The 25,058-nt window shown below is 44.1% G+C and overlaps 2 protein-coding genes across 7 annotated transcripts; one reads left to right on the plus strand and one right to left on the minus strand.

The window, feature by feature from the left end:
* LOC121296209 (centrosomal protein of 95 kDa-like) lies at positions 1-19,488 on the minus strand. 5 transcript variants are annotated; one of them, XM_041221510.1, is made up of 22 exons: positions 19,320-19,488; positions 15,444-15,572; positions 15,177-15,284; positions 14,134-14,247; positions 13,703-13,814; positions 11,520-11,626; positions 10,970-11,089; positions 10,548-10,741; positions 9,505-9,574; positions 8,981-9,066; positions 8,050-8,231; positions 7,516-7,645; positions 6,771-6,933; positions 6,191-6,360; positions 5,637-5,729; positions 5,266-5,416; positions 4,145-4,320; positions 3,766-3,840; positions 2,572-2,724; positions 1,980-2,126; positions 1,567-1,638; positions 1-802 (listed from the first exon to the last, which is right to left on the minus strand). In XM_041221510.1, the coding sequence occupies exons 1-22, from the start codon at positions 19,324-19,326 to the stop codon at positions 626-628; spliced, it is 2,736 nt and encodes a 911-aa protein (XP_041077444.1). In that variant the 5' UTR covers positions 19,327-19,488; the 3' UTR covers positions 1-625. The 5 variants fall into 5 exon arrangements, with proteins under 5 accessions (XP_041077444.1, XP_041077446.1, XP_041077445.1 ...); XM_041221512.1 differs by lacking the exon at positions 19,320-19,488 and adding an exon at positions 17,319-17,495 and having other exon boundaries at positions 6,816-6,933; XM_041221511.1 differs by lacking the exon at positions 19,320-19,488 and adding an exon at positions 17,319-17,495 and having other exon boundaries at positions 6,230-6,360.
* Positions 18,831-24,989, plus strand: LOC121296211 (probable ATP-dependent RNA helicase DDX5). Of its 2 annotated transcripts, none has more exons than XM_041221515.1 (13): positions 18,831-18,983; positions 19,541-19,712; positions 19,800-19,896; positions 20,029-20,162; positions 20,386-20,451; positions 20,546-20,687; positions 20,822-20,982; positions 21,085-21,257; positions 21,459-21,569; positions 21,672-21,733; positions 21,831-21,890; positions 23,244-23,512; positions 23,876-23,968. In XM_041221515.1, the coding sequence occupies exons 1-12, from the start codon at positions 18,943-18,945 to the stop codon at positions 23,492-23,494; spliced, it is 1,470 nt and encodes a 489-aa protein (XP_041077449.1). In that variant the 5' UTR covers positions 18,831-18,942; the 3' UTR covers positions 23,495-23,512; positions 23,876-23,968. The 2 variants fall into 2 exon arrangements, with proteins under 2 accessions (XP_041077449.1, XP_041077448.1); XM_041221514.1 differs by having other exon boundaries at positions 18,833-18,983; positions 23,244-23,465; positions 23,876-24,989.
* The last annotated feature ends 69 nt before the right edge of the window (positions 24,990-25,058 follow it).

Raw genomic sequence — 25,058 nt, forward strand, 5'->3', positions numbered from 1 at the left:
TCATTTTCAAACACAAAGTTTAATAAAAGATTTTAAATAATTTAAAACCTGATTTCTGTTCTGTACAGTCATTTTTTTTTACATTGTTAAAACATTAGAAAGTAAAGTTATTCTCCCACACTCAATATACAAAATCAAAAAGACATTTATACAACCTTAAAATGACTCGCACATATTCAAACACAATGTCCTCAACAGTACTCTTCATTACTAGTGTCCGGGAATAGATGTAGTATTCAGATCAATTAAAAAGGAATAAAAAACCCAATCAGCTTATCTGCCTTTATGAAAGGCAATGAACGGATCACACTTGGCAACGACCTGAGAAGTGCATAAAAAAAATGATTAAATACACACACAATTTAAAAAAAACTAAAAGCACTTTGTGAGAAAAAATGAATAAGGAGGTCCTTTTCCTGATGCGGTGGTCCTGGGTATTGTCAGCGAGTTTGGCTCGTGCTGCACTGGAAGGAAGCCAGTGTGGGTGTTGGTCTCACTGGAAGGAAGCCAGTGTGGGTGTTGGTCTCACAGCGGGTGTTGGTCTCACTGGAAGGAAGCCAGTGTGGGTGTTGGTCTCACAGCGGGTGTTGGTCTCACTGGAAGGAAGCCAGTGTGGGTGTTGGTCTCACAGCAGGTGGCTCGTGCCGTACTGGAATGAAGCCATGTGCACACGACGGCTCAGCCGCTCCGCCTCCAGCTCGCGGAAGTACACGTCGTCATCGTTCTGCATGATCATCTCCTGCAGCTCCCCGATCTCACGCTCCATCTTCCCACGGAGCTCCTTCTTCATCTTCTGGAGCGCCTGTGGAGAGTGTAAGGAGAGGCTGCATTGGACAGGGTGCTGGGAGAGACAGAGGGCACAGTGGGTCTACTGACCGCACTGTCCTTGAGTGGAAAGTCAGCTTGTGTTACAGCACCCTATACTGTACTTTATCTCATATACTTAAGCCATTGTTTTTTTGTTCTGTTTTTTTTAACAGCATAGCAATTTTTAAAGTGGCATTATTTCCACCAGACACAAAGAAATTTCAGATGGCGGCGTCACATTAATATCTGGGTCCTCTATAAATTAGGAGGAGCCAAGCTAAGCAGGCAGAATCCGCTCCCTTTGAATGTCAAGAACCCATGTGGAACCTGCACAGCAGTGGAAGCACAGGTGTGAGTGTGTGGAACCTGCACAGCAGTGGAAGCACAGGTGTGAGTGTGTGGAACCTGCACAGCAGTGGAAGCACAGGTGTGAGTGTGTGGAACCTGCACAGCAGTGGAAGCACAGGTGTGAGTGTGTGGAACCTGCACAGCAGTGGAAGCACAGGTGTGAGTGTGTGGAACCTGCACAGCAGTGGAAGCACAGGTGTGAGTGTGTGGAACCTGCACAGCAGTGGAAGCACAGGTGTGAGTGTGTGGAACCTGCACAGCAGTGGAAGCACAGGTGTGAGTGTGTGGAACCTGCACAGCAGTGGAAGCACAGGTGTGAGTGTGTGGAACCTGCACAGCAGTGGAAGCACAGGTGTGAGTGTGTGGAACCTGCACGGCAGTGGAAGCAGTCTTTTCTGACAGCTCACTCACCTTTTCCTGTGCTTTCTTCCTAACTTGGATTTCCTGCTGTTCCTGGGCGAGCGTTTCAGCCAACATAGAAAACTGAAAGAAATAAGAAGAAAGTGTTAGGGATGAAGTGTGTAAAAGAGGAATTCATCTGTGCATTGCATGAAATACAAAGACAGTTTAATAAATGGTTCTTCCCTTACAGCTGCATAAGCAACTCCCACCACTAAACCTACAGGCTTGGGTGTGACTTACTCACCTACCTGCTCATTGCAATGCTACACAGTTCTGATACCCAGGACAGTGCAGTGCGAGTCAAGCCCTGTTCAAACCCCTAGCACCTACCTGCTCATTGCAATGCTACACAGTTCTGATACCCAAGGGAGGTTGCACTGCACCCAGTCCTGGGTATCACGAGTTTCAAGCCCTGGTCCTACCTGGTCCTTGTAATAGTTCTCCATGGACTCCAGTTCCTCTTTGTGTTTCTTCTTGTGCTCCTCGCGCTGGTCCCTGGCGTAGGAGCGCAGTTCTCGCACTCTCTTCTTCTGGATTGCCAGGCCTTCCTCAAACAGGTTCTTGAATATCTGTCAAAAAAAAAAAAAAGACACCACCACCTGGTTCTGTAAGCACTCGGTTTAAGATTTGAAAATTGTTGGACAGGATGAAAGTTATCCAGGGCAAGAGTAGCTATCGTCTCTAAATGTGCACTGCAGCCTGGTCAACATTGCATGCAGAGCAGGACAGTCTGAATTAAACTATGACCTTCCTACTTTAAAAAATGTACAGCTCTGTTCAGAAAGGCAGAACACACTAAAGGGAAAGCAATGCAGGCTCTTCAACTGGGAGAAAAAAAAACACACAACTACTATCTAGAATGTTACTGCAGATAGGAGGAAGGCAGTCTACAAAATGCTTTGATCTGGTATGTTTTCAAAACCTTTACCAAAAAGGTGTAATCCGTTTCCCCTGCCCTTCGTTATTTCATCAGTGTTAGTAAAGCAGAGTAAAGTCTCTTGTAAAAGCACGCACCCTCTCCTCCCTGGTCCTGGAGCGCAGCATCCTGGCGCGCAGCTGCACATGATAGTCATTGTAATATTTCTTCGCCCGAGCGACCTGCTGCCTCTGCTCCCTCATCCTGCTCTGGGCAGACTTCTGCTGTCGAATACGGTCTTTGAAATCTTTCTGGAAAAGAGAGAGAAGCCCTGCTGAAACATTTACAGATTAAACAGAGTTAAAATCACGCCTCTGCATGAGTCACGAGTTCTGTGACAAACGTCAGTACGAGGCAGTGTGTCAAGTGTGGTCGCAGGTTGAGGCAAGGCAGAACCTAAAAAACGATTTCCTGTTAACGCAAGTTTCTTCCATGTTTTAATAGTCATTCAATCATCGCTTGATGAAGATGTTGTAAAAGCAGACAGGCAAGCTGGAAGACACCAAAACAGCATCACACTCAGTCGCAAACATAACCTTTGGCAGAGCTGTGCTGCGTATGAAACGTGGTTCAGAAACTCTGTTTTTGAGAAGCTGTCAGCCTTCAAGAAGGACAGGGTTTGTGGTTCAGGTCTGGATTTGGAGGCGCTGCCACAGGTGTAAGGGCAGGTTAGCCTACTTCGTCTGCCGTGGGTGTGGCTGTAACCAGAGCCATGGACACTGGCATTCACAAGGACCACGTAACACATAGAATCGTGTGGGTTTCAGCGCTTTGTTAATACACGAAATTACAGAGCACACACACCCACACAACCACTAACCAACATAAATACCAGCCAGCTGACATTACTGACATACAACGTCCAAGGTCACAGAGGAAACAAATGAAACACACCCCACCCCTTTACAAAAACAAGCACAATAAAAACCCAGCCAGCGCCTCAACAGCCACACTAAAAACAGTTCATTTTCTATTACAATACCAGCATACCACCACTATACAGAACATTAAAGAGAACATTTTCAGCCAGGAATAGCTCTCTGCAGGAATGCACAATCGGGCTAGCACTAAGATTTGGAACCCAGCCCTGATTCTCTGAGCAGCATGTCAACCTCTGCGTGTAGATCTCCCGTTTCCCTCTCCTTCTATGTAGTGCCCTGTTCTCTCCCATAGGCCTACTTTTCTCCCTTGCCCGTTGCTGGTCATGTACCCCTCTCTCCTTGCAGGATTGTATCCCTCTGTCCGTCTATACAGATTCACAGGCTGGATGTGTCCCACCCCTCCTCACTCACCAGTCTCTGGTTGTGCTCCTGCTCCTTGCGGATGATCTCCACCAGCAGCTCGTACTTCCTCTGGGCCTCTTCCACCTGCGGGTTGCACAATGAGACAGGGTCAGCATGGGAGCCAAACCAATTCTAGCATCGTGTGCGTTTGAGATGTTTCAATATTCACGCACGTTCTCTTCAGGGCTACAGTTACGCTCATGTCTAGAACCTCCAGGACCTGCTGGTCTCTGGTGTTTCCTCAAGGTACTGCACAGGCCAGGGAGAACCTCCAGTCCAGACTGAACATGTAGAACTAAACCCGGGTCTCTGTAGGCACTGTGAAGATGGGTTCAGACTGAACCGAGCCCCCCTGCTTCCCCTCCTGGATACACAGCCTCCTCCTCACCTCCGTGTTGAGCTTGGCTCTGGAGCGCTCCTGCTCCTGCTCAGACACTGACCCGGTCAGCTGCTCCATCTGCCTGAACTGCTGCTTCCACATCTTGTTGAGGGCGTGGGGCGAGACGTGGAGGCAGGGGAACTCCTCCAGCAGCAAGGGGAGCAGGTCATTGTCTTTAATCTTCACTGCGGGGGGAAGAGAGAGAGAGAGAGAGAGAGAGAGAGAGAGAGAGAGAGAGAAAAACACACTATGAAAAATCTACGACACAAGTACTAATGGTTTCACAGACCTTCCTCTAAACAAACATCAGTGCCAATCATTGCTTGTGAAACCAGCTATACGTGTCTGGTTACAGTTCATTTGTGCAATTTCTTCATTTTGCTTTTTTAGAAAAATCCCATAATGCCAAACACTTTAAACCCAGGGATGTTATTTTTTAAACACAGCATGAAATAAAAAATTGACAGCAGACCAACACACACCGTCATTCTGAAAGGAAACAAAACACTGTTATTGTAACAAAACCAGTTCCCTGGAGCTCTCCCATCTACATGACGAACTTATTTCCAGTTATGTTACATTTAAAATAAAACTAAAATGTGTTTTATTCCTTTCCAGTCATTAGCAGGGCACAGTTTGATTCTTACACTGTGGCTTTACAGCTGAGCGACTTCTCTTTTTAACACTGATCATTAATCAGAGGCAAGCCCATCTCAGTTAGTTTCAGCTCATTGATTTATACTTCAATGTGGAGGCACTGCATGCTGACAGATCACACGCAGGCCTTGCTGAGCTGCACAGGTTCAAAGCGTCAACCAGTTCAGAGCTCTGCTACACAGGACCAGCAGAGAGAAATGGAGAGTCACATTAAAAAAAAAAAAAAAAAAGGGGGGGGGGGTGGTGGCTAGTTGGTACATGTTCCCTGCTCGGAACATTTCCTCCCAGCGCACACTACAAAGCAGTCTATTTTAATAAAAAAAAAAAAACAGCAATGAATCTTCATACCACAATCTTAAACCCTGTGCGGCTCATTTCAACGTGGTGATGTTGAGAAGGGTGTGATTAGACAATGTTAGAGGTTCTAGGGAGCAGACTAGGGTCTAGTACCGCTCTGGTACTGTGGATCTTACTGGGCAATGCCTTGCTCAGTCGGACGACCCCTCTGGCTGGTGTTTCCTGGCTGGCTCTGGGTGTGTGAGGAGTGGGCTTGGCAGGGGGGATGCGGGACCTCTTGGGCGTGCGGAGGGCATCCTTGTAGAGGTTTTCTTTGTACTCTTGTTCCTGGAGGGTAGATACAGAAGCAGTTACAATCTCCATAACACCTGTCAAGCATCCAGACAGCGCAGCACCTATCGCATCAGCATGCCAATACACTTCCAATCCGTTCAGGGTCGAACTGGGTTCTCAATGGTGGGAAAAGCACAGGTTTCTTTGTTATATCTTCCACAGTAACACAGAACAAGGTTTCGGGATGCGTTTCCCACCTTGAAGACCTGCTTACCGTTTCCTTGGCCTTTGCCTTCTCCTTTGAAATTTGAATCCGTTCTTTTCCTTTATAGCTTTTCAAAACGTCTTCGTAGGCTCTGCCCACAATCTACAGAAAAATACATAATAATAGCTTCGTAAAATATTTGTATATCAAGTCATTATCACTGTAGTGCCGAACTTAGTAAAACTATTATGCTTAGATCATTTAAAGCTTTGGGACTCGAGGCATGCAGTCTCAGTCTCTCTCTCACCCCTGCTTTCCTCTGCAGATCCCGCTCTCTCTACACCTCTCTCAGTCTCCCCCTCACCCCTGCAGATCCAGCTCTCTCTGCACCTCTCTCTCTCATTCCTGCTTTCCTCCTCTGCAGATCCAGCTCTCTGCACCTCTGTATCAGTCTCCCCCTCACCCCTGCAGATCCAGCTCTCTCTGCACCTCTCTCTCTCATTCCTGCTTTCCTCCTCTGCAGATCCAGCTCTCTGCACCTCTGTATCAGTCTCCCTCTCACCCCTGCAGATCCAGCTCTCTCTGCAACTCTCTCTCAGTCTGTCTGTCTGTCTCTCTCTCACCCCTGCTTTCCTCCTCTGCAAATCCAGCTCTCTCTGCACCTCTCTGCGGACGCGCTGCATCTGGTCCCGGGGGACAGTGTCCTCGAACTGGCCCTGCAGAGTGCGTCTGGCACGAGGAGGGGAGGGGGACAGGGAGCGTGTCCGTGGGGTCTTCTTGGGGTGTGGTGTTCCTGCACATTGAAGAGAGGACACACAGTCACTAACAACCCCTGTGCGTTAAACCAGTTACACAGACACTAACCTCTTAAATTAGCAGGAACATCACATTTATATACCATGCTCCCCCCTTTATAATGCTGTAGTCAGGGATACAAGTACGAAATTATGCAATTTGGCTCCACCTTATATCGAGAATACTAGTGCTAGTGGAGCAAATGGGGGCCCTGACCATGCTGCCTTATAACCTGTTCCATAGTTTAATATAGGAGATTTCCACCACTTTGTCACCCCAAAGTCAAGGACATGCACAGATACAGTTTCCAACTAATCAACTGTGGAAAACACAAAAACAGTTAAAAAAACAAAAAAAACAAAACAAACAATGGGGCACATTGTGAATGCGTCTATAGGGCCGAATCACCAGCAATGTGACAGGAGCTGGACGTGCTGTTCTGTTCTCTTCTACCTGACTGTTTCTTGGTTCGACGGCACTCCATGAAGCTGTCGCTGTGGTGAGACAGTTTGTCCTCCTCCCCCCTCACCTCGCTTGCTCCACCCGTCTCACCCAGAGCCTGCTTCAGCATCTTCCAGGACAGGCAGGAAAACACTTGCATTAGATATATCTCATAAATCAACAAGAAAAATACTGATGGAGAGGCCTATTTCTTTCGCATCGTCTCTGCGGTTCCAGACTCCCTGCAGCACCTCTCTCTCTCACATCGTCTCTGCGATTCCAGACTCCCCGCCCCTCCTCTCTCTCTCTCTCTCACACATCGTCTCTGCGGTTCCAGATTCCCCGCCCCTCCTCTCTCTCTCACATCGTCTCTGCGGTTCCAGATTCCCCGCCCCTCCTCTCTCTCTCACATCGTCTCTGCGGTTCCAGATTCCCCGCCCCTCCTCTCTCTCTCACATCGTCTCTGCGGTTCCAGATTCCCCGCCCCTCCTCTCTCTCTCACATCGTCTCTGCGGTTCCAGATTCCCCGCCCCTCCTCTCTCTCTCACATCGTCTCTGCGGTTCCAGATTCCCCGCCCCTCCTCTCTCTCTCACATCGTCTCTGCAGTTCCAGACTCCCCACCCCTCCTCTCTCTCTCATATCGTCTCTGCAGGTCCAGACTCCCCGCAGCCCCTCCTCTCTCTCACATCGTCTCTGCGGTCCCAGACTCACCGAGTCGAGCTCCTCCAGCCTGCGGGACAGCTTGGCTGACATCTCCTGCAGCTCCTGCTCCGCCAGCTTGTTCCTCACTCTCCGTCGGGACAGCGGCTCCACCACACCATCGTCATACAGACTGCTGTCACTGGCCAAGCAGGAAAGAAGACAACGATGAAAACCACAGGGAAACCAAGGTTTCAACCCCTACACTAACTTACAGTATGCAAACTAGGAATGCCAAAAGTGGGTAACATAAATCTTTTCCTGTCCGTCTGAGGTTTTGTGTCATGAACACTCCCCGAGCACTACACAGGTCTGCAATGTTGAGAGTTTTAATGCAATCCTAGTTTAGAGCACTGGATTTTCAGCTGGTTTCACAGACCCTGGTCAGCACTAATCTTGGACTGCCTCTTGTTGTTTCAGGTTATGTAGTGCAAAATCAGACCCAAATCCAGACGTGTGAAACCAGGTGCTTCTATTGCAAATAAAATCAGAATTATTTCAGCACCAAAACAGGTTTCCTTTTGAAACTGGTCCCGCGTGACTTACTTGATGAGGGTCCTCTCCTGGGGGGCTCTGTGATCCCATTGGCTGGAGCGGTTCAGCCGATTAGTGGGGTCCCCCTCCTCTGAGCTACAGACCCCCGATTCCTCCAGCCCGCCCTGCAGGCTCAACAGCCGGACGTCAGGCTGCGTGCGGAACACCACTCTCTTGGGGGCCGAGATGGAGCTCTGCAAGACAATCAATACAGGAGGTTATGACGTCAGGTCTGTCCACTGCATAGGGAACTCTCTACCAATAAAGATCAGGGCCCCAACATATGAGCTCATTTTTAAGTCAAAATTACAGTTGCTTGTTTTACAAGGCATTTTATTTTATTAAGTACAGCTCTTTACAGAAAGGACATCAGAAATGGTATTGTCAGGTCTGTGGCATCTGCAAAACACACCTGCTTCCTTCAACAGAGAAACCCACAGGGTTTTCATTGGTTTCCAAATTGCTCACACCCTTGCCATGATGTTTTTGAAAGTGTTCTGGCTGTTGCTCCAGTATCAAGTTTAATTCATGCTGCCTTGCCAAACTCACTGCTGTCAAACTGCCCAGGAATGGCCTTTCAACTTTATTAGCGCCACCTGCTCTGATTTTTAGCAAACAGTATAAAAAAGGAGTGGAAAAGCAAGGGTTGTACTGCAGTTTGTTTAAAGCAGCTAAATCTACATTCCCTCACCGCAGACCTTTTCAAATTTATCATTCTAACATAAATCATGCCAGACACATAATGTAAACAGGGAAACCCGCTGGCATCATTTTTCCGTTCAGCCCAGATATCCTACATTCCACAATGCTGGAATACTGCAAGGACAGGACTGCACAGCTCAGCAGGGCTTCACCCTTCAAAGCACACCCCTCAGAAACACCACAAGCCCCCAGAGTGTCATTTGTGTTTGTGCAGTTTGAATTAAAAGCTGAATATCGGCACCTCCTTCGCTCTCTCCCGCTCCACAGCAGGGCCAGGTTTCTTGTGGGCAGCTGATCTGGAGCTGCTGGATGAGGACTTTTCACTCTCTGCAAAGAAATACAGTAGAGTTACGAACACCAAACTTACGAACTGTACCCCCCCCCCCCCCCCCCCCCAAGTAAATCAATTAATTAAAGCAAATGGCTAATTGTTATATTGTTTATAATGCACCACTGGCAGGATGCCACACAGGAAGAAAACACCAATATCCCCACCATTGTGTTTGCATTGTTCCATTTTTTTTTTTTTGTAACAGCCAACAGCTGACAATGCCAGCAAGTCTTTCAAAAAAAGCCAGTTTTGGTGATGGAGTTTGGGATCACATGCAGCAAACTGTAAATCATACAATATATATGAAGTATAGACTAGTTTCACATTTCCATTCTACATGCACGTGCACACACACACAGAGTTATTAAAGCACACAGCTAACAGGATTAGAGACCCCATGCAGCTCTGCTCGTTGTCAGGTAAAAGTCTCTCACCTGGAGAGAGTCTCGATTGGGTCCCATTCACAGCAGTGCTGTCAGACACTGCTCTTGATGGGCCAGGGATCTGTCAGAAACAAAAGAACAAACTGAAAGTGAGTTGAAGGCACACAAAGGGTGCGGAGTGCCCTGTTCACAGAGCACAGCTTCACACACTGCCCCTGTTGCGCAATCACTGTGAAATGGGAAGCAGCGACAGTCAGTTAACCATTGAGACAAGCACATTGTGCATGCCAGGACCAAGGGGAGGGCTCAGCACACAGCCGGAAGGGAGACTGGAAGGACAGGATTTAATATTTACTGAACAAACCAGAACAAGCTGAAGTAAACAAGATGATTTAAAATAGAATAAATAAACAAAACCCCTGGAAACACCCTGTAAGTGTACAGTATCACTGGGACTTTACTGTATTTGACCACAACACTACCTTTAATAACTTAAATTGAAAATAGCTTAACAAAGTATTCTTTTCAAATACTTTTATTACAGTGCAAATTAGGAAGTCTGAATAGTTTAATTATATTTTATTATTTAGCAGAACCAGTAAGTCACACTGTGCATGGAGATATACAGATCAATGTGCTGTTGTAGTGAAAGCTCAATATTGTTTGGTAGTCCTACAAGAACTATCAAACTATTTTAAAAAGGGCTAGCCCATGTTTTTCTTCTTCCTTGTTCCTGATCTGTATGCAAAGCGGCCAGCCCTGCCCCCTGAAGTCAGTGCTACAGCTGGTACATTGCACTGTCAAAACAATTTCATGATTCACTCGAGCCCACAGTTCAACATTCCAAAGACACCACTGGTGTGACGGTCACATCAGGCAACAGCTTTCAGTTTTATTTCAACCTGGCTTAGGCATGCAAATCATTCTCTTGAGCCTGTGCATGCCGTGTAGCGAAATCAGACAAGAAAAATGACCTCTAAAACTACAGGAATGCCATGCCCCTCCCCCTCCTCAACTCAACAAGGACTTTTTTTTTTTTTTTTTTTTTTTTGGATCACTTCACAAAGCGTGTGGCTGTCAATAAAGCCTCTTACTGTTTGCACAGGGGGCGCTGGCTCCTCGTCCCCAGGGCCCGGTGGCTGGGAGCTCCACGGGTCGGGTCTGTGCTGCGGGGGCTGGTAGGGGGGCTGCAGGGGGATGGCCTGGCGAATGGGGTGCCCCAGCTGGGTTGCACTGGCGTCCAGGGGGTCCAAAGAGACTGATGTGCTGGGCAGGGGGGTGGTGGGCTCTGTACAGTAGAAACACACACAAAGACAAGATGAATTGAGGAGTAAAACAGAAAGGGTCATTTAACTACCTTTAAGATGAGGGGAAATATAATTAAAACTGTGCATTCTGCTCATTACTACATTTGTTTTATAATAGTACGTTAAACAAACAAACAAAAAAAAAAAAAAAAAAAAAAAAGCATTTTACAACCCCTTCCTCTTGTTGCCCCCTGTCTCTACCCGCTCACCTGGTTCTCTTCTGTTCCTGGGAGCAGGTCCAGGCCCGGATGATGAAGCTCCTGCCTCGTTTCCGTTGGTCCACTCAGCACTGAGGCGGCTTCCAAAATGAGAAGCATCACCTTTCCTGGCTGAAACCAGAATCATTTTTTTAAACCAGACTGTACAATAAAAACCAACAGGATTTGATACCTCTACAGTTCAAGAGAGCTGGAATTCATTTTTAAAAACATAGATTTACACGTTACATATTGAAGTATGAGAAAATGGCAGTGCTTACACGATACTGTTCTCTGTATCACAAATAGACACATAAAGGCCTGTACAACCTGACCTGAAACATATGCGCTGTACCAAGGCTGCCGAAGCACTCCACTGAAAATCCACAGTAGAAATACCAGAAGAAGCTGAACAAACTCAGATGACTCTGTTGAAACGTTTGTCAACGAAACGATTCCGTTTCCTTTAGCTTTTCTAAATGGAGCAGTGTTGAGTGTTTGTAATCTCTGTGGATGCAGCTCCACAGTGCTGGCGCTGGGACAGGCAGATTAAAGGACTCACTGTCTTGTTTGGTGATGAACGTGTGGGCCGAGTCCCCCAGCCGGATCAGCTCAGTCGTGGACTCAGAGCCCTCAGCATCCCAGGACGGGAGAGACGACTGGGAGGACCTAGAGGAACCAGCACGAAACAAATCACTTGCATACCAGCGTATTAACAATGCGCCTTTCTGCTTTGAAAGTGGTTTTTATACTGTGTTATTTTAATGTGCCTGTGATGGAATCGCGAGAGCTGGAATGTACTAAAAACATCCCGTTGAAGAATGGGAAACTCTCAGATTGGGACAATCTCTGACCCTGCAGAAGCTCGGAATGACAGTGGAAAGCAGTTGGCAAGCTTTGGGTCCTGACCTACACGACACGTATGGATTCCTCTGGGGAATGACTATACATGGAAGGATAGAGTATGGAGACAGAGAGAACGTCAAAGAATTTTAGGGAAAATTGAAAGCAATCGCAGGGTACTGTAGCTTTAGATTATCTGATCTGGAGCACTGTAATCACAATGCCACCCTGTTCTAACCCTCACAGAACGTGTTGGAACATCAACCCATTTCACCTCCAGTCCTTTATGACATTGTGTAATGGTCTGTGCAGAACCCAGCATTTCTAACAGCAATGCGTCACCAGTGAGCACACCCGCCCGCATGCACTGCTGTTTTGTAGAGATTGTGTAATGAGAGTATGTGCATCCCTGCTTTTATAAAGGGTCTGAAACATTTTGACAATGTTATGTTGGTTTGTTTTGGGTAACTCCTACCTGTAGGTCACAGCTATCCTACCTATACACCAGGTGAAACTGCCAGGACAGGTAGAGAGCGTGCTTTTATTGGGATGTAAACATTCCAATAGCATACCGCTGAATTCTCAGAAGTCAGGTGATGTTTACTTTGCAGTAATATAAAGAGCACTGAGAAAATAAAGGAGGTTAACCTTTACGTCCCAGAACCTGTACAGAATCAGACACACACACCTGTACAGAATCAGACACACACACCTGTACAGAATCAGACACACACACACCTGTACAGAATCAGACACACACACACCTGTAGAGAATCGACACACACACACACACACACACACACCTGTACAGAATCAGACACACACACCTGTAGAGAATCGACACACACAAACACACACTCCTGTAGAGAATCGACACACACACACACACACACACACACACACCTGTACACTTAGTCTGTGTGTGTGGACATGTCTTAGTCTGTGTGTGTGTGTGTCTGACATGGACACACACAAACACACATCCTCCTGTAGAGAATCGACACACACACACACACACACACCTGTACAGAATCAGACACACACACCTGTACAGAATCAGACACACACACCTGTAGAGAATCGACACACACACACACCTGTACAGAATCAGGACACACACAAACACACACACCCCTGTACAGAATCAGACACACACACCTGTAGAGAATCGACACACACACACACACACACCTGTACAGAATCAGGACACACACAAACACACACACCCCTGTACAGAATCAGACACACTCCTGTACAGAATCAGACACACACACCTGTAGAGAATCGACACACACAAACACACACTCCTGTAGAGAATCGACACACACACACACACACACACACGTACAGAATCAGACACACACACCTGTAGAGAATCGACACACACAAACACACACTCCTGTAGAGAATCGACACACACACACACACACACCTGTACAGAATCAGACACACACACACCTGTACAGAATCAGGACACACACAAACACACACACCCCTGTACAGAATCGACACACTCCTGTAGAGAATAGACACACACACACACACACACACACACACACACACTTGTACAGAATCAGGACACACATCTGTACAGTTTAATTGTGTTGTGCACAAAGCTGGGGTGAATCCCAATCCCATTCCTTTTGAATCAATCCCAACACATCCAAACTGATGAAAAATGTAATTAAAACAAGCTTCTCGCAGTGGCAACAAATTACTACAAAGTCACTGTTCATCAGTCAATTAAACTGGCTTCAAGTGAAAGCAGCTGAACAATCCCCACAATTCTCATGACTTTAAAATTCCAATTCCTTTGATTGGAATTGGGAATGGATTTCAGAAAGGAACTGGGATTGTAGGGATTACCCCCGAGTGGGAGTGGAGCAGTGGTCTCTCTCTCACCCTCTGGGTGACGATGGCTTGGCTGCAGGGTGAGCCTCTTTGTGTTGGTCCTCAAGATCCTCCCACAGTGCTCCGGGAACTACAGGATCCTTTTCCCTGGGGTCTGGATCATCTGTTTAAAACATAACACAATGTCCATAGAGTGCACATTCTGCATTATTAACACTAGACAACACACTCAACAACAACCCCATCGACGTGGCTTACACAACACAGAGCAAAACAGCTTCGGGAAACCTGATACTTTCTGGAATACTGAGGGCAATAAATACTGCACAGGTGGACGTAATTGCAGGCTTTGTCTGAATATCCAACGGGAGTGTGCTGGGGTTTGAAGTGACGGCTATTCTTTACACAGAGCTTCACTGTGAACTACTTACTCCACAGAGAGAGAGAGAGAGAGAGAACGAGAGAAATACAAAAACAGTCACCTCCACTCTGAGAAGACGTCTCACTTATCTGTTCTGTAAGGTACTCGAGCAGCCCCTCGAAAATGTCCAGCAGATTTTTGATAGATTCTTTGTTTCCTCGTACAATGTTCTCTCCTGTACAAAAAAAAAAAAACACAGGTCGCAGTTCAGATCTGAAACTAGGGAAGAGTGCGTGTCAGCCAGATCCTGCCCGACTGTGCTGTAATCACAGGGAGGATGTTCTGGAGCTGCTGTGCTGTCCACAGTAATGGCATCTTTGGAATTGTTAAAAGTACAGGGAGTAGTAGTTCTGTTACAAGTCGCAATGCAGTAATCTGACCAGTAGGGGGATATCACTAGCACCCTTCTCCAGCCCCAGATCCCACTCTATTCAGAAAGGGTTCATCCATCCCAATTGAAACTGCAGGTTAACATCATTCTCAAACACTCAGTACAGCCGAGTTTAGAAACGCTAAAAAAAGAAACTACTCAATTCAAACTGGCTTTCTTTTAGTATTCCACATAATTTAGTCCTGCATCTTTCCATGTTCCAAATAATGCCCACTTCATTCAGTTTGAAACACACTTGAAACATTGTTAAGGCAAGCCCTTTAGCTCCCAGTCAATGTTCGTTCTTGTTTTCATATCTGTGTGTGTGGTACACAATGCCCAAAGCCAAAGCATTTTTAAAATAGTCTGAGCTACAAAAAAACAAAAACACTGAACTAAAAATGCCCTTCAGAAGCTAGACTCAATATTCAAATATCTGATTTTAAACACAGACTCACATCCAAATACAAGCTGGTAACGTTTCACCAAAACTACCCAAGCGAGGGACTAATTAAAATGTTCCACGTCTCATAGACACAGACAGGCACAGTAGTAGAGTATCGCATGGCTGATGTGCACAGTGTTTGGAGTGGAGTTATCGTTCCTATAGTACTGGTGCTGCATGCAAATGCATGCTTCTTTCTGGTGTGCTTGTAACTTGCACGTTGCACATTGCATCACATGTTGTGACCAACAGCTGTGCAAAGGATACGTGTTTTAATAAAGCCTCTCACCTGTGATGTGAGACAAGCTGATCTGCAGATAGTCCAGCGCCAAGGAGTCGATCACTGACTGCACGTTGTGAGAGTCGTCTTCCTGACTCCTGGGAACAGCAATGTAATCTGCAGATAAAAGCACAGCTGCTGTACTTTGACCAGCAATCGCAGCAACGTGGGGGAAACAACACATGGGGGGGGGGGGGGGGGGCTTTACCTGGATAAAGAAAGCTTCGCTATTGCCAGACTTGTGACTGTTTTACAGCAACAACAGGGATGCCTTACCTGGAACTTCTTCCCCTAAAATCGCCTGGTAGAGAGACACAAAGACAGAGGCACTGCAGTCCGAAATGTTCTGCATCCTCAGGTTAATATGGCACTTGCTGAGAAGATCATTGCCAGCATCAAGCCAGTCTGCAGAGCGGGGAGAGAACAGCATGTGTTACAAAGGAAATATCAACGTTCAGGGTACAGGCTCGCTGGACACATCACATTATTATTATTATTATTATTATTATTATTATTATTATTATTATTATTAAACAGATGCCCTTATCCAGGGCAACTTAGAGTTGTTACAAAATATCACATTACAAAGTATCATGATAAAATATCACATTGCAGATAAGAGCAGTTAAAGTACAATAAAGTCAGTAGCAGACACTCATAATGTATGCTACAGGTGGTCCTGGGCTTCAGCCTATAGTGTATAGGCTCGCTGACTGGGGTTTAGATTTAAAAACCAGCGCATGAATTAGGGTTCAAATAATGGAGTTTCTTATAAGCTAGCTGGGCAACTTCACATCCCAGACACACACAGCCTCATTCTCGTTCATAACCAGTCCCAGTACAAACACCACAAGCACTGCATTCACTTGAATTCAAGAAATCCATCATCTTTAGCAGCGACACCAAAGAGACAGGTATTTGAATCCACAGAGACGGTTTTCTCTTGTATCAGATGTACTACCCACATTTTACCATTCAGAATAGATTTTACACCACCAAGTAGGAATCTACAATTGGCAAGGTCTGTTAAGAAACATTTCAAAAGAGTTACAATTCACAACATATCTGCTGGAACTTATTTTAGTAAAGTGTCAGTTAGAGTATCGACAGGGGTGTCTAATTAGGAAGTACACTGCGATTACTCAATAACAGCGAGGTACAAAGGGATGACACACTGGTAGCAGTGAGCGCTGTTTGAAGTCTACCTCAAGTAAATAAATAACCATTATTGTGGACAGCGTGTAATATACATCTGTTGTAGTTCCTGTAACACAAGCATTGCCTTGCCGCTCTACCAGCTGCTGTAGCCGCCAGTGGTGACACAGGCGTTAGCAATAGACCAGCTGTTACTCAACGAACTCTTAAGAAGAATACATCTCTTAGTGCAGTATCCCATTACTCAAAGACAAAAAAAACTACAAACAAACCCACACAAGCGACAACCTACTGTCTTCCCACAAAAACATTAGCACGCATGCCAAATATAATAACAGTGCAAGGTACGTTTACATATCTGAATATATCTAATATGTACACACAAGGCACAAACACAGAAATGGTACTTCATAAACTAATCGAGTCGTGATTCCTCTTGCAACCCGGTTATTAAGACCCGTAAATAAAGTGACAATGAAATATATAAGAAATTATATATATATATATATATATATATATGTAAATACAATCGTGATGTTATTCTTTATTCTAAACACACACACATATTATATATATATATATATATTATATATATCTTATATATATATATATATATATATATATATATATATAGACACACACACACACACACACACAAAATCTGAACGTAATAGCGTAATATTTCCACAGTCTACAACATCACCAGGAATATTTTGACCACTCTTTCAATTTTAAATTCAGTTTTCTGGAAAACCTCCCCGTGTAGGGCTATACATACAGTATATGAACATTATAAATGCATTATAAATCAATGTGCTTATTATATTGTTATTCCTAGTCTGTACAAAGCTTTACGGTACTGCCTGTCAGTTTGTACCCAACACAACCCTAAAATAAAAACCAGCAACACTGACCAAAAAAACGCCTTCTCTAGCAGAGAAGATCCGGGTGTGTGTGTTGCTGAATGTTGTGGTTTTTATTATCTACTGTACTGACCTTTTTCTTCTTGGGTCCCCATGACAAATTAAGAAAACAAAATCATCTACAAATAATATTTAAAAATAAATGAAACCCAGTTCATGTATGATTGTTCCTCCAATAAACACACAGATTTGCATTGGCGTTAACAACCGAGAATCCCTCAGCTTCGGGCTCTGTCCATTTAAAACAAGGGAGACAGCTGATTGGCTGCCGAGACCAGGCGGTTTATTCCGATTACAACGTCACCTCAACAGAAACTGTACAGGGGAGTGATTCATGGTTTTATTTAACTCTATTCTTTTTAATGTTTCTTCACTTTTTCCGAATTTCGGATACTAAAATAATTCTCAATATACGGTTGTTGTTGTTTTTAAACATTTATAATAATTAATTAAAAATGTGCTTTTAATTACGTCATTTGCCGGCAAAGGAAGTACGCGTTACAATATTTTCCATGATTCCGTAGTATCCTGCCGAGAACTGAAAGAAAGTAGTCCCACATTTATTTTATTTAAAAAACAATTTTCCCCATAAAACAAAGAGAAACGGACTGTATAATTCAGGATGCGTTTTATTTGTATTTATTACTAGTTTAATGGTAGCCCTCAATGGCATGTTATGTAACAGAAAAACGTTAGCGCTGTTCGTAGACGATATGGACGGAGGATAAAAATGAATTCAAACCTGCATTTTATGTGTTAATATTTTTTTTTTCTTTCAGTGATAACCAAAACAGATTTTCTCACAAATTACAAAATACCAACATTACCTGAAATAACAGTGGGAGTGTCAACGTCCCTGATGCTTAACTCGTTTTATTAATTGTTTGGTCCATTATCTCTACATAGGATTTTATGAAAAATGAATAAACAAATAAATCTGGAACGGGTGGATTTGAATAGACCCCTTACAGCCCCTGTATTATTTTGCAAACTTCGCTTTTTCATCTCTTCATCTCTAGCTGATTATACTAGACAGCTAGACTCGAATCCTCCGGCTAAATATTTTATTTTGTAGACCGATTACCGAGTAAAACATAACACTTAACATGTTTTTGTTTCATAATAAAACCGTATATATATATATATATATATATATATATATATATATATATATATATATATATATATATATATATATATATATATATGAAGATATAGCCCACGTGGGAAACATAACCACACACTGGCGTTCAATGAGGGTTTGTTTTGCTATATGGTATTTCCAGATATTTTGGTATAATTTCTGCCACATATGAAATACAATTTCAAGACGTTTCACCTCAAAATGCATCTTTTATTGCAGAATAATTCTGAAACACGCAAATGCAGGATTGCCTCAATGCAGCTCTAAAGGCGGAGGGGGGGGTGGTGCGCGCGCCCCGAGCCGTGCAGACTCGCAGTGTGCTGCGCGCGCCCCGAGCCGTGCAGACTCGCAGTGTGCTGCGCGTGCGGGAGGGGGGGGTGATACGCAGCGCTCGTGACCAGCTCGCGAGCTCGTTGCTATATAAAGCCGGTGCGGGGGACAGAGAAGCCGGCATTGACAGCAGCAGCGTTGCCGGTGAGCGGTTCAGTAAAACGGTCCTGTCCTCTTTCCAAACATTATTTTAGTAACTCTTCCTTAAGTTATTTACATCATCATGCCTGGGTTTTCCGACAGAGACCGCGGCAGGGATAGAGGGTAAGTTTAAAAAACAAGTAAAACGCGATTTTATATCGAGATGTGAAAAGTGGACGCCACGCGGTCAAGCGTTTAAATACGACGTTCGTTGATTCTGCTTTCTGTTTTAGTGTTCGTGATAAAATGTTTTATATCAAGGTAAAATTAGATTCAAGATAGTTTTGTTATGTTAATTACGTTGTAAATGGTTTTGTGTTCGTTGTTTTTACAAAATTGATTCCGTTGTCATTTGGCTCGGATACATTAATGAAATGACAAATGCTAATTGCATTTCTGAAAGGTATTTAACCGTTGTTGGGATGAATTAATGGCTATTGCTTTTTCCGTTACACTTACCCGACATGTAATGGCTGCTGTGACAAAATGCCGGCCGGTTTCTTTGTTTCGCTGCTGGTCAGACTGCAAAATGGCAGCGGGTTAGAATGACGCAGCTACCGAAACTCTGCCTGGTGTAACGTTGAGCTGTAGGGGCGGAACCGATCAAGACTGCTTTGGCAGGCGAAATAAAGCGGTCTGTCTGGCCTCCTTATTTAACAAGCGAATCGTGTGTTGTGCAGCTTTGGCGGCGGCCCTCGCTTCGGTGGCAGTAGGAGCGGCGGAGGCCTCCCCGGAAAGAAATTCGGAAATCCTGGCGAGAGACTCCGGAAGAAACACTGGAACCTTGACGAGCTGCCGAAATTTGAGAAGAACTTTTATCAGGAGCACCCCGATGTGACCCGGAGGACTGCGGTATGTACAAAAAACAAAGCGTGGTCTTTTGAGTAACAGTTGATTGGCAAAACAAATTTTTTACTGAGTGTTCATTTTGTATTGCAGCAAGAAGTTGAACTGTACAGAAGAACCAAAGAAGTCACAGTAAAATCCCGGGACTGCCCAAACCCCATCATGAAGTTCCACGAAGCTAGTTTCCCAAGTAAGTGTAGACATTTTGACTTATTTGGCTGACCATAAATGCTTCTAGTTAACAGCAGGTGGCCCACAAGACTGCATTCTGTTGAAGTAACAGGCTCGCAATATTTGCAAACTTCCTTTCTCTCCGTTTCAGCTTACGTAATGGATGTGATTACCAAACAGAATTTCACAGAACCAACCCCTATCCAAGCACAAGGGTGGCCAGTAGCCCTGAGTGGAAAGGATATGGTTGGGATTGCACAAACTGGATCTGGGAAAACTCTCTCGGTAATTCAACTTTCTATACATACATGTGTGATCTAATCTGTAATTCTGGAAGAGTAGAAATTGAGAGCATGACTTATTTGAAATGCAGTATTTTTAAACTTGCTATTAGTTTATAAATAGTATGAATTCTCTGGATACAATGTGAAACTTGGGTGTTTTGGCTCAATACTTTGCCTGTGCAACGGTTCAGACTGAAGTTGCATCGCAATTTTTCTCTTTTCAGTACCTGTTGCCAGCAATTGTACATATTAACCACCAGCCGTTCCTGGAGCATGGTGATGGACCGATTGTAAGTGATGCCTTATTGAATGCACTCTGCTTTCTTTACTGCAAGTCAATGTGGAGAGGAATGGTTTGTCTAAATGTTCACTATTTGTTTTTAGTGCCTGGTGCTGGCTCCAACAAGAGAATTGGCCCAACAGGTGCAGCAAGTTGCTGCTGAATATGGAAGAGCGTCACGACTGAAGACTACGTGCATCTATGGTGGTGCTCCCAAAGGACCGCAGATCCGTGATTTGGAGAGAGGTGTGGTCTTTTTAAATAGAAGCTGTAACCAATTTAATTGGGTGTGTTGGTTTGCGTAAATTTACATTTGAGTGTGAGGGACTGTAACCTCAAGTGTGCACATTTTTCTAAAGTTGTGATGCTTGTTTTCTCAGGAGTGGAAATCTGTATTGCAACACCTGGAAGGCTGATTGACTTTTTAGAAGTTGGAAAGACCAATTTGCGCAGATGTACTTACCTGGTGCTGGATGAGGCTGACAGAATGCTTGACATGGGCTTTGAACCGCAAATTAGGAAGATTGTGGATCAGATCAGGGTATGTCATTTTGACCCCAAACACTTACTAGATGTATTGGAATCTTAACTAATGTAAATCTAGGTGCTGTGGACTTGTGTAATCCCTCAATTATCTTTGCAGCCTGACAGACAAACCCTTATGTGGAGTGCAACCTGGCCCAAAGAAGTACGCCAGCTGGCAGAAGACTTCTTGAAGGATTACATTCAGATTAATGTTGGGGCGTTGCAGCTCAGTGCAAACCACAACATCCTGCAAATTGTAGATGTATGCAATGACAGTGAGAAGGATGACAAGTAAGTTGTAGGTGCACATGTGTTTTTGTACTTGTAGTGCAGGTTTCTGACAGTTATTGTACATCCACAGCTATAGACTTCTGTCCATGGCTTTTTTAGGATGTTTTGCAATATTTGTAGTCCCCATATAGTTTCACTCTTAAAGGATGCTTCAAGTAAATCTGGCTCTTGAATGTCTAATTTGATGGGTGTGAATTTTAGACTTCTCCGCTTGCTGGAAGAAATCATGAGTGAAAAGGAAAACAAGACCATTATCTTTGTGGAGACCAAGAGACGCTGTGATGAACTTACAAGGAGGATGAGAAGAGATGGGTATGTATCTTGTAAACTGGCACTTGTGGTTTTGAAGTAGACTTGTTTGGCCAAGGCACCTGGTTCACTTTTGAACTCATCTTGCTGGTGTCCTCTTTGCAGGTGGCCAGCAATGGGTATTCATGGTGACAAGAGTCAGCAAGAACGAGATTGGGTTCTGAATGGTATGTATCGAATCAACTTGTTACCTTTTCACAAATTTCATTGTAGCACATTCTACACTGCTACAAATCCTGTTTATTTAATGTTCTCTCTTTTCAGAATTTAAGTATGGGAAAGCACCAATCCTAATTGCCACGGATGTTGCCTCCAGAGGTCTAGGTTAGTGTCATTGAGGTGGTAGATATACCATTTCTCCACTTTTTCTTTTTAAAGAAAGTGTATTGCTTTCTTTAACTTCTGTGCATTTTTTTGAGTTTCTCACCTAAAGGTACAGTCTTTGTGGCAGGGCCTAGGCATGACAGTCCAAGGACTCGAGGGGGATGGAGGACTATTGGAAGTGGTCGACTGGCTGCCACCCAGTCGAATAGACAGATGAAATGCTGAGAACTCAGCATTGTGTGCCAGTAATCTTCAAAAGGCAGTGGCCAGCCTAATTCTCCATGAATATCTGTTCTCTCACCATGGATTACATGAGACTCGAGCCCTGAATTCACTGCTAGCGCCGTTCCTAACAGTCTCGTTCTGTCCCATGCCTTGCATGTTTGTCACAGAGCATTTTGCTGTTGCATTATTTTCAGTTAAATTTTAAAGCCTTCCCATTGAGTTCCCCAAAAACTTAAAACAATCCCGGCTGCTTTGTCTCACCGATATAGTAAGTTCCTGTTTCTAGAACAGGTAATGTTTAAGTGGAGAGAGCAGTTTAAGGTTATACTTTGCACCTTTTGTATAAAATTGGTGAGTACTGGCACATAGCGACTGTAGTGGGACATCTAGTAAGAGCAACTGGGAAAACAAAAGCTCACTTTAAATTCCATGATAGAGTTCCTCCCCCGTCTGCGTTTTAAAGTCATGTCGAGACCTGCCAACGAGAGACATTTTCTCAAGTGAGTACTGGCTTCTTGGAAGATCTTGCCTTTGACTTGAGGGGTGTTTTTTTTTTTTTTTTTTTTTTTAAACTGTAGGGTCTGTAGACTTATTCCCCCCCCCCCCCCCCCTTTTTTTTTTTTTTTTTTTTTGGTCTTGGCAAGATGAGCAGTGTGGCCTTTATAGCAAGCTTCTTATGAGTGTGTAATGGAAAAGGGACCTTCAATGACTTATCAACTAAGGTCCTATTGGCACATGAGGAGGCTACAGTGCACATAGCGGCCCTACTGCGTAGAAGCACCTGGATGTCACTTGACAATTTGTGGGGAGTTTGCTGACTTGGGAATGGAATAGTGAATGCATACTCCTTTACTGGTAAGATCTAAACACCCTAGTTTGTTTTTGTTTTTTTTGGGGTAATTGCTGGCAGCAAATGGAGTGTGCATCGGTTCTCTCTTCCCACAGTAGTATTCCCGTGGAACTAAAAGTAAATGAATAGAATAAGAGTTGGATGTTATGTTAATAATTCTTCACAGCCAAGGTAATGTCTAATGTTCTGGTTTTTGCTAACTTATGTTTTTTGGTCTGGCTGTTGTGGTGTGCAAATTTTTGTACATTTCCCTTTTGCCACACTGCAACACTTTACAGATGTGGAAGATGTGAAATTTGTCATCAATTATGACTACCCTAACTCTTCTGAGGACTATATTCACCGAATTGGACGAACTGCCCGCAGTAGCAAAACGGGCACAGCGTATACATTCTTTACTCCTGGCAACTTTAAGCAAGCGAACGACCTCGTCTCTGTTCTTCGTGAGGCTAATCAAGCCATCAACCCCAAGCTGCTCCAGATGGTTGAAGACAGAGGAGGTAGATACAGTCATTATCGTTACCGTTAATGAAATATCTCAAGTGAGGTAATCCTTGTCATCTTTCTACTCTTCTCGGCCTGTTAAATGTAAAGATTTGGTATTTTCTGGCTTTGTGTACCAGGGGAGAAGTGTTAATTTGCTTCCCCTGAATAGTTTCATCCTAACAATACTCTGTAAAGGGGGGGTGGGGGGGGGGGGTTAATCTTTTACTTTGAGTATGATGACTTTGTTTTTTTTGTGGGCAGAATTGTAAATGCATATATAATTGAAGTACAACTGTTTAATCCAAGAGGGGGGAGAAAGTGTAAATTTTAACTTGTAGACCATGTGGTGCATTTTCCTATATTGGCTGACTGTACTTTCCTGGGGAGGGCAATGCACTAACTGTCTGAAACTCTTGCTTTGCAGGTCGTTCCAGGGGTAGAGGTGGCTTTAGGGATGATCGGCGTGATAGATACTCTGGCAGGAGAGATTTTGGTAGTTTTAGGGATAAGGATAACGATAGAGGTTTTGGTAGTGGACCCAAGAAAGTCTTTGGTACTAAGTCCCAAAGTGATGGATATGGAGGGGGCAGCTTTGACAACAGTGGGAATGGGTATGGGAATGGCTATAGTAACAATGGACAGTCAAGCTATGGCTCTGGGAACCAGGCATCCTCATATGGGAATCAAAGCTTCCCAAACCAGCAATTTGGTGCAAATGGCCAAGGTGCTGCACAGAACGGTATGAACCAGCAACAGTTTCCTTTTACCCCACAACCACCGCAACAGCAACCCCAACAAATGGTGAGCTACCCAATGCCCCCAGCATATCCCCAGTGAAAGCAAAGAAAATAATTTATTGAGGTGTCTGTTTTATACAAGTTCAATATTTGTTATCCAAACTCGTACTGTTCTCATTTTTGTACAACAGGGTGAAAAGTAACATGTTTAAACCTCTAAACTGGCAAGACTGCAGTGCAGCGATTTAGTAATGGTGCACATTTTCTTACCATTTAATTTGTTTTACATTCCTCCAGAAGTAACTTTGGTGTATTTTTTTTTTTTTTGTACTAGGAAATGAAATTTATGATTTAAGGCAAATGTTTAAAGTGACATATTCAAATCTTAATGGAAGGCAGTGCATGGCCTTACAAATAAAAAGGGAAAAAAGTATGCCTTGTCGTTATTAATTTTTTTTTTTTTTTTGTGTGTTCTCAATTGCAAAGACAATATGTAATGTTAAACAACAGAACCAGAGCTGATGTGTTACATGCAATGGGAGGACAAGTCCTTACTCCAGGACAAGCAGTGATGAGGGTTGGTTGCTTTCTAGTCTAAAGCATCACTATCAAAAGATTTCTGCTGCAAGAACCATTTAACTTGTTCATTGTTGTACATGTGAATTTGTAAACATGGTCTTGCATGATTTAAGTAATTAAACATTTAGTCCATTTTTGTGCCAGAACCATGTTGCAGCTTACTGTACCTATAACTTAATTATATATCTTTTTGTACCAGTTAATAAAATCTAATACACTTAATGGGTGTAATTGTTTGAATTAGGGTCCTGGGGGATATTGTTACTTTTCTTTGGAGTTAGTATTTGAAGA

The sequence above is a fragment of the Polyodon spathula genome, chromosome 21, assembly GCF_017654505.1.
Source record: "Polyodon spathula isolate WHYD16114869_AA chromosome 21, ASM1765450v1, whole genome shotgun sequence".
Lineage (NCBI taxonomy): Eukaryota > Metazoa > Chordata > Actinopteri > Acipenseriformes > Polyodontidae > Polyodon > Polyodon spathula.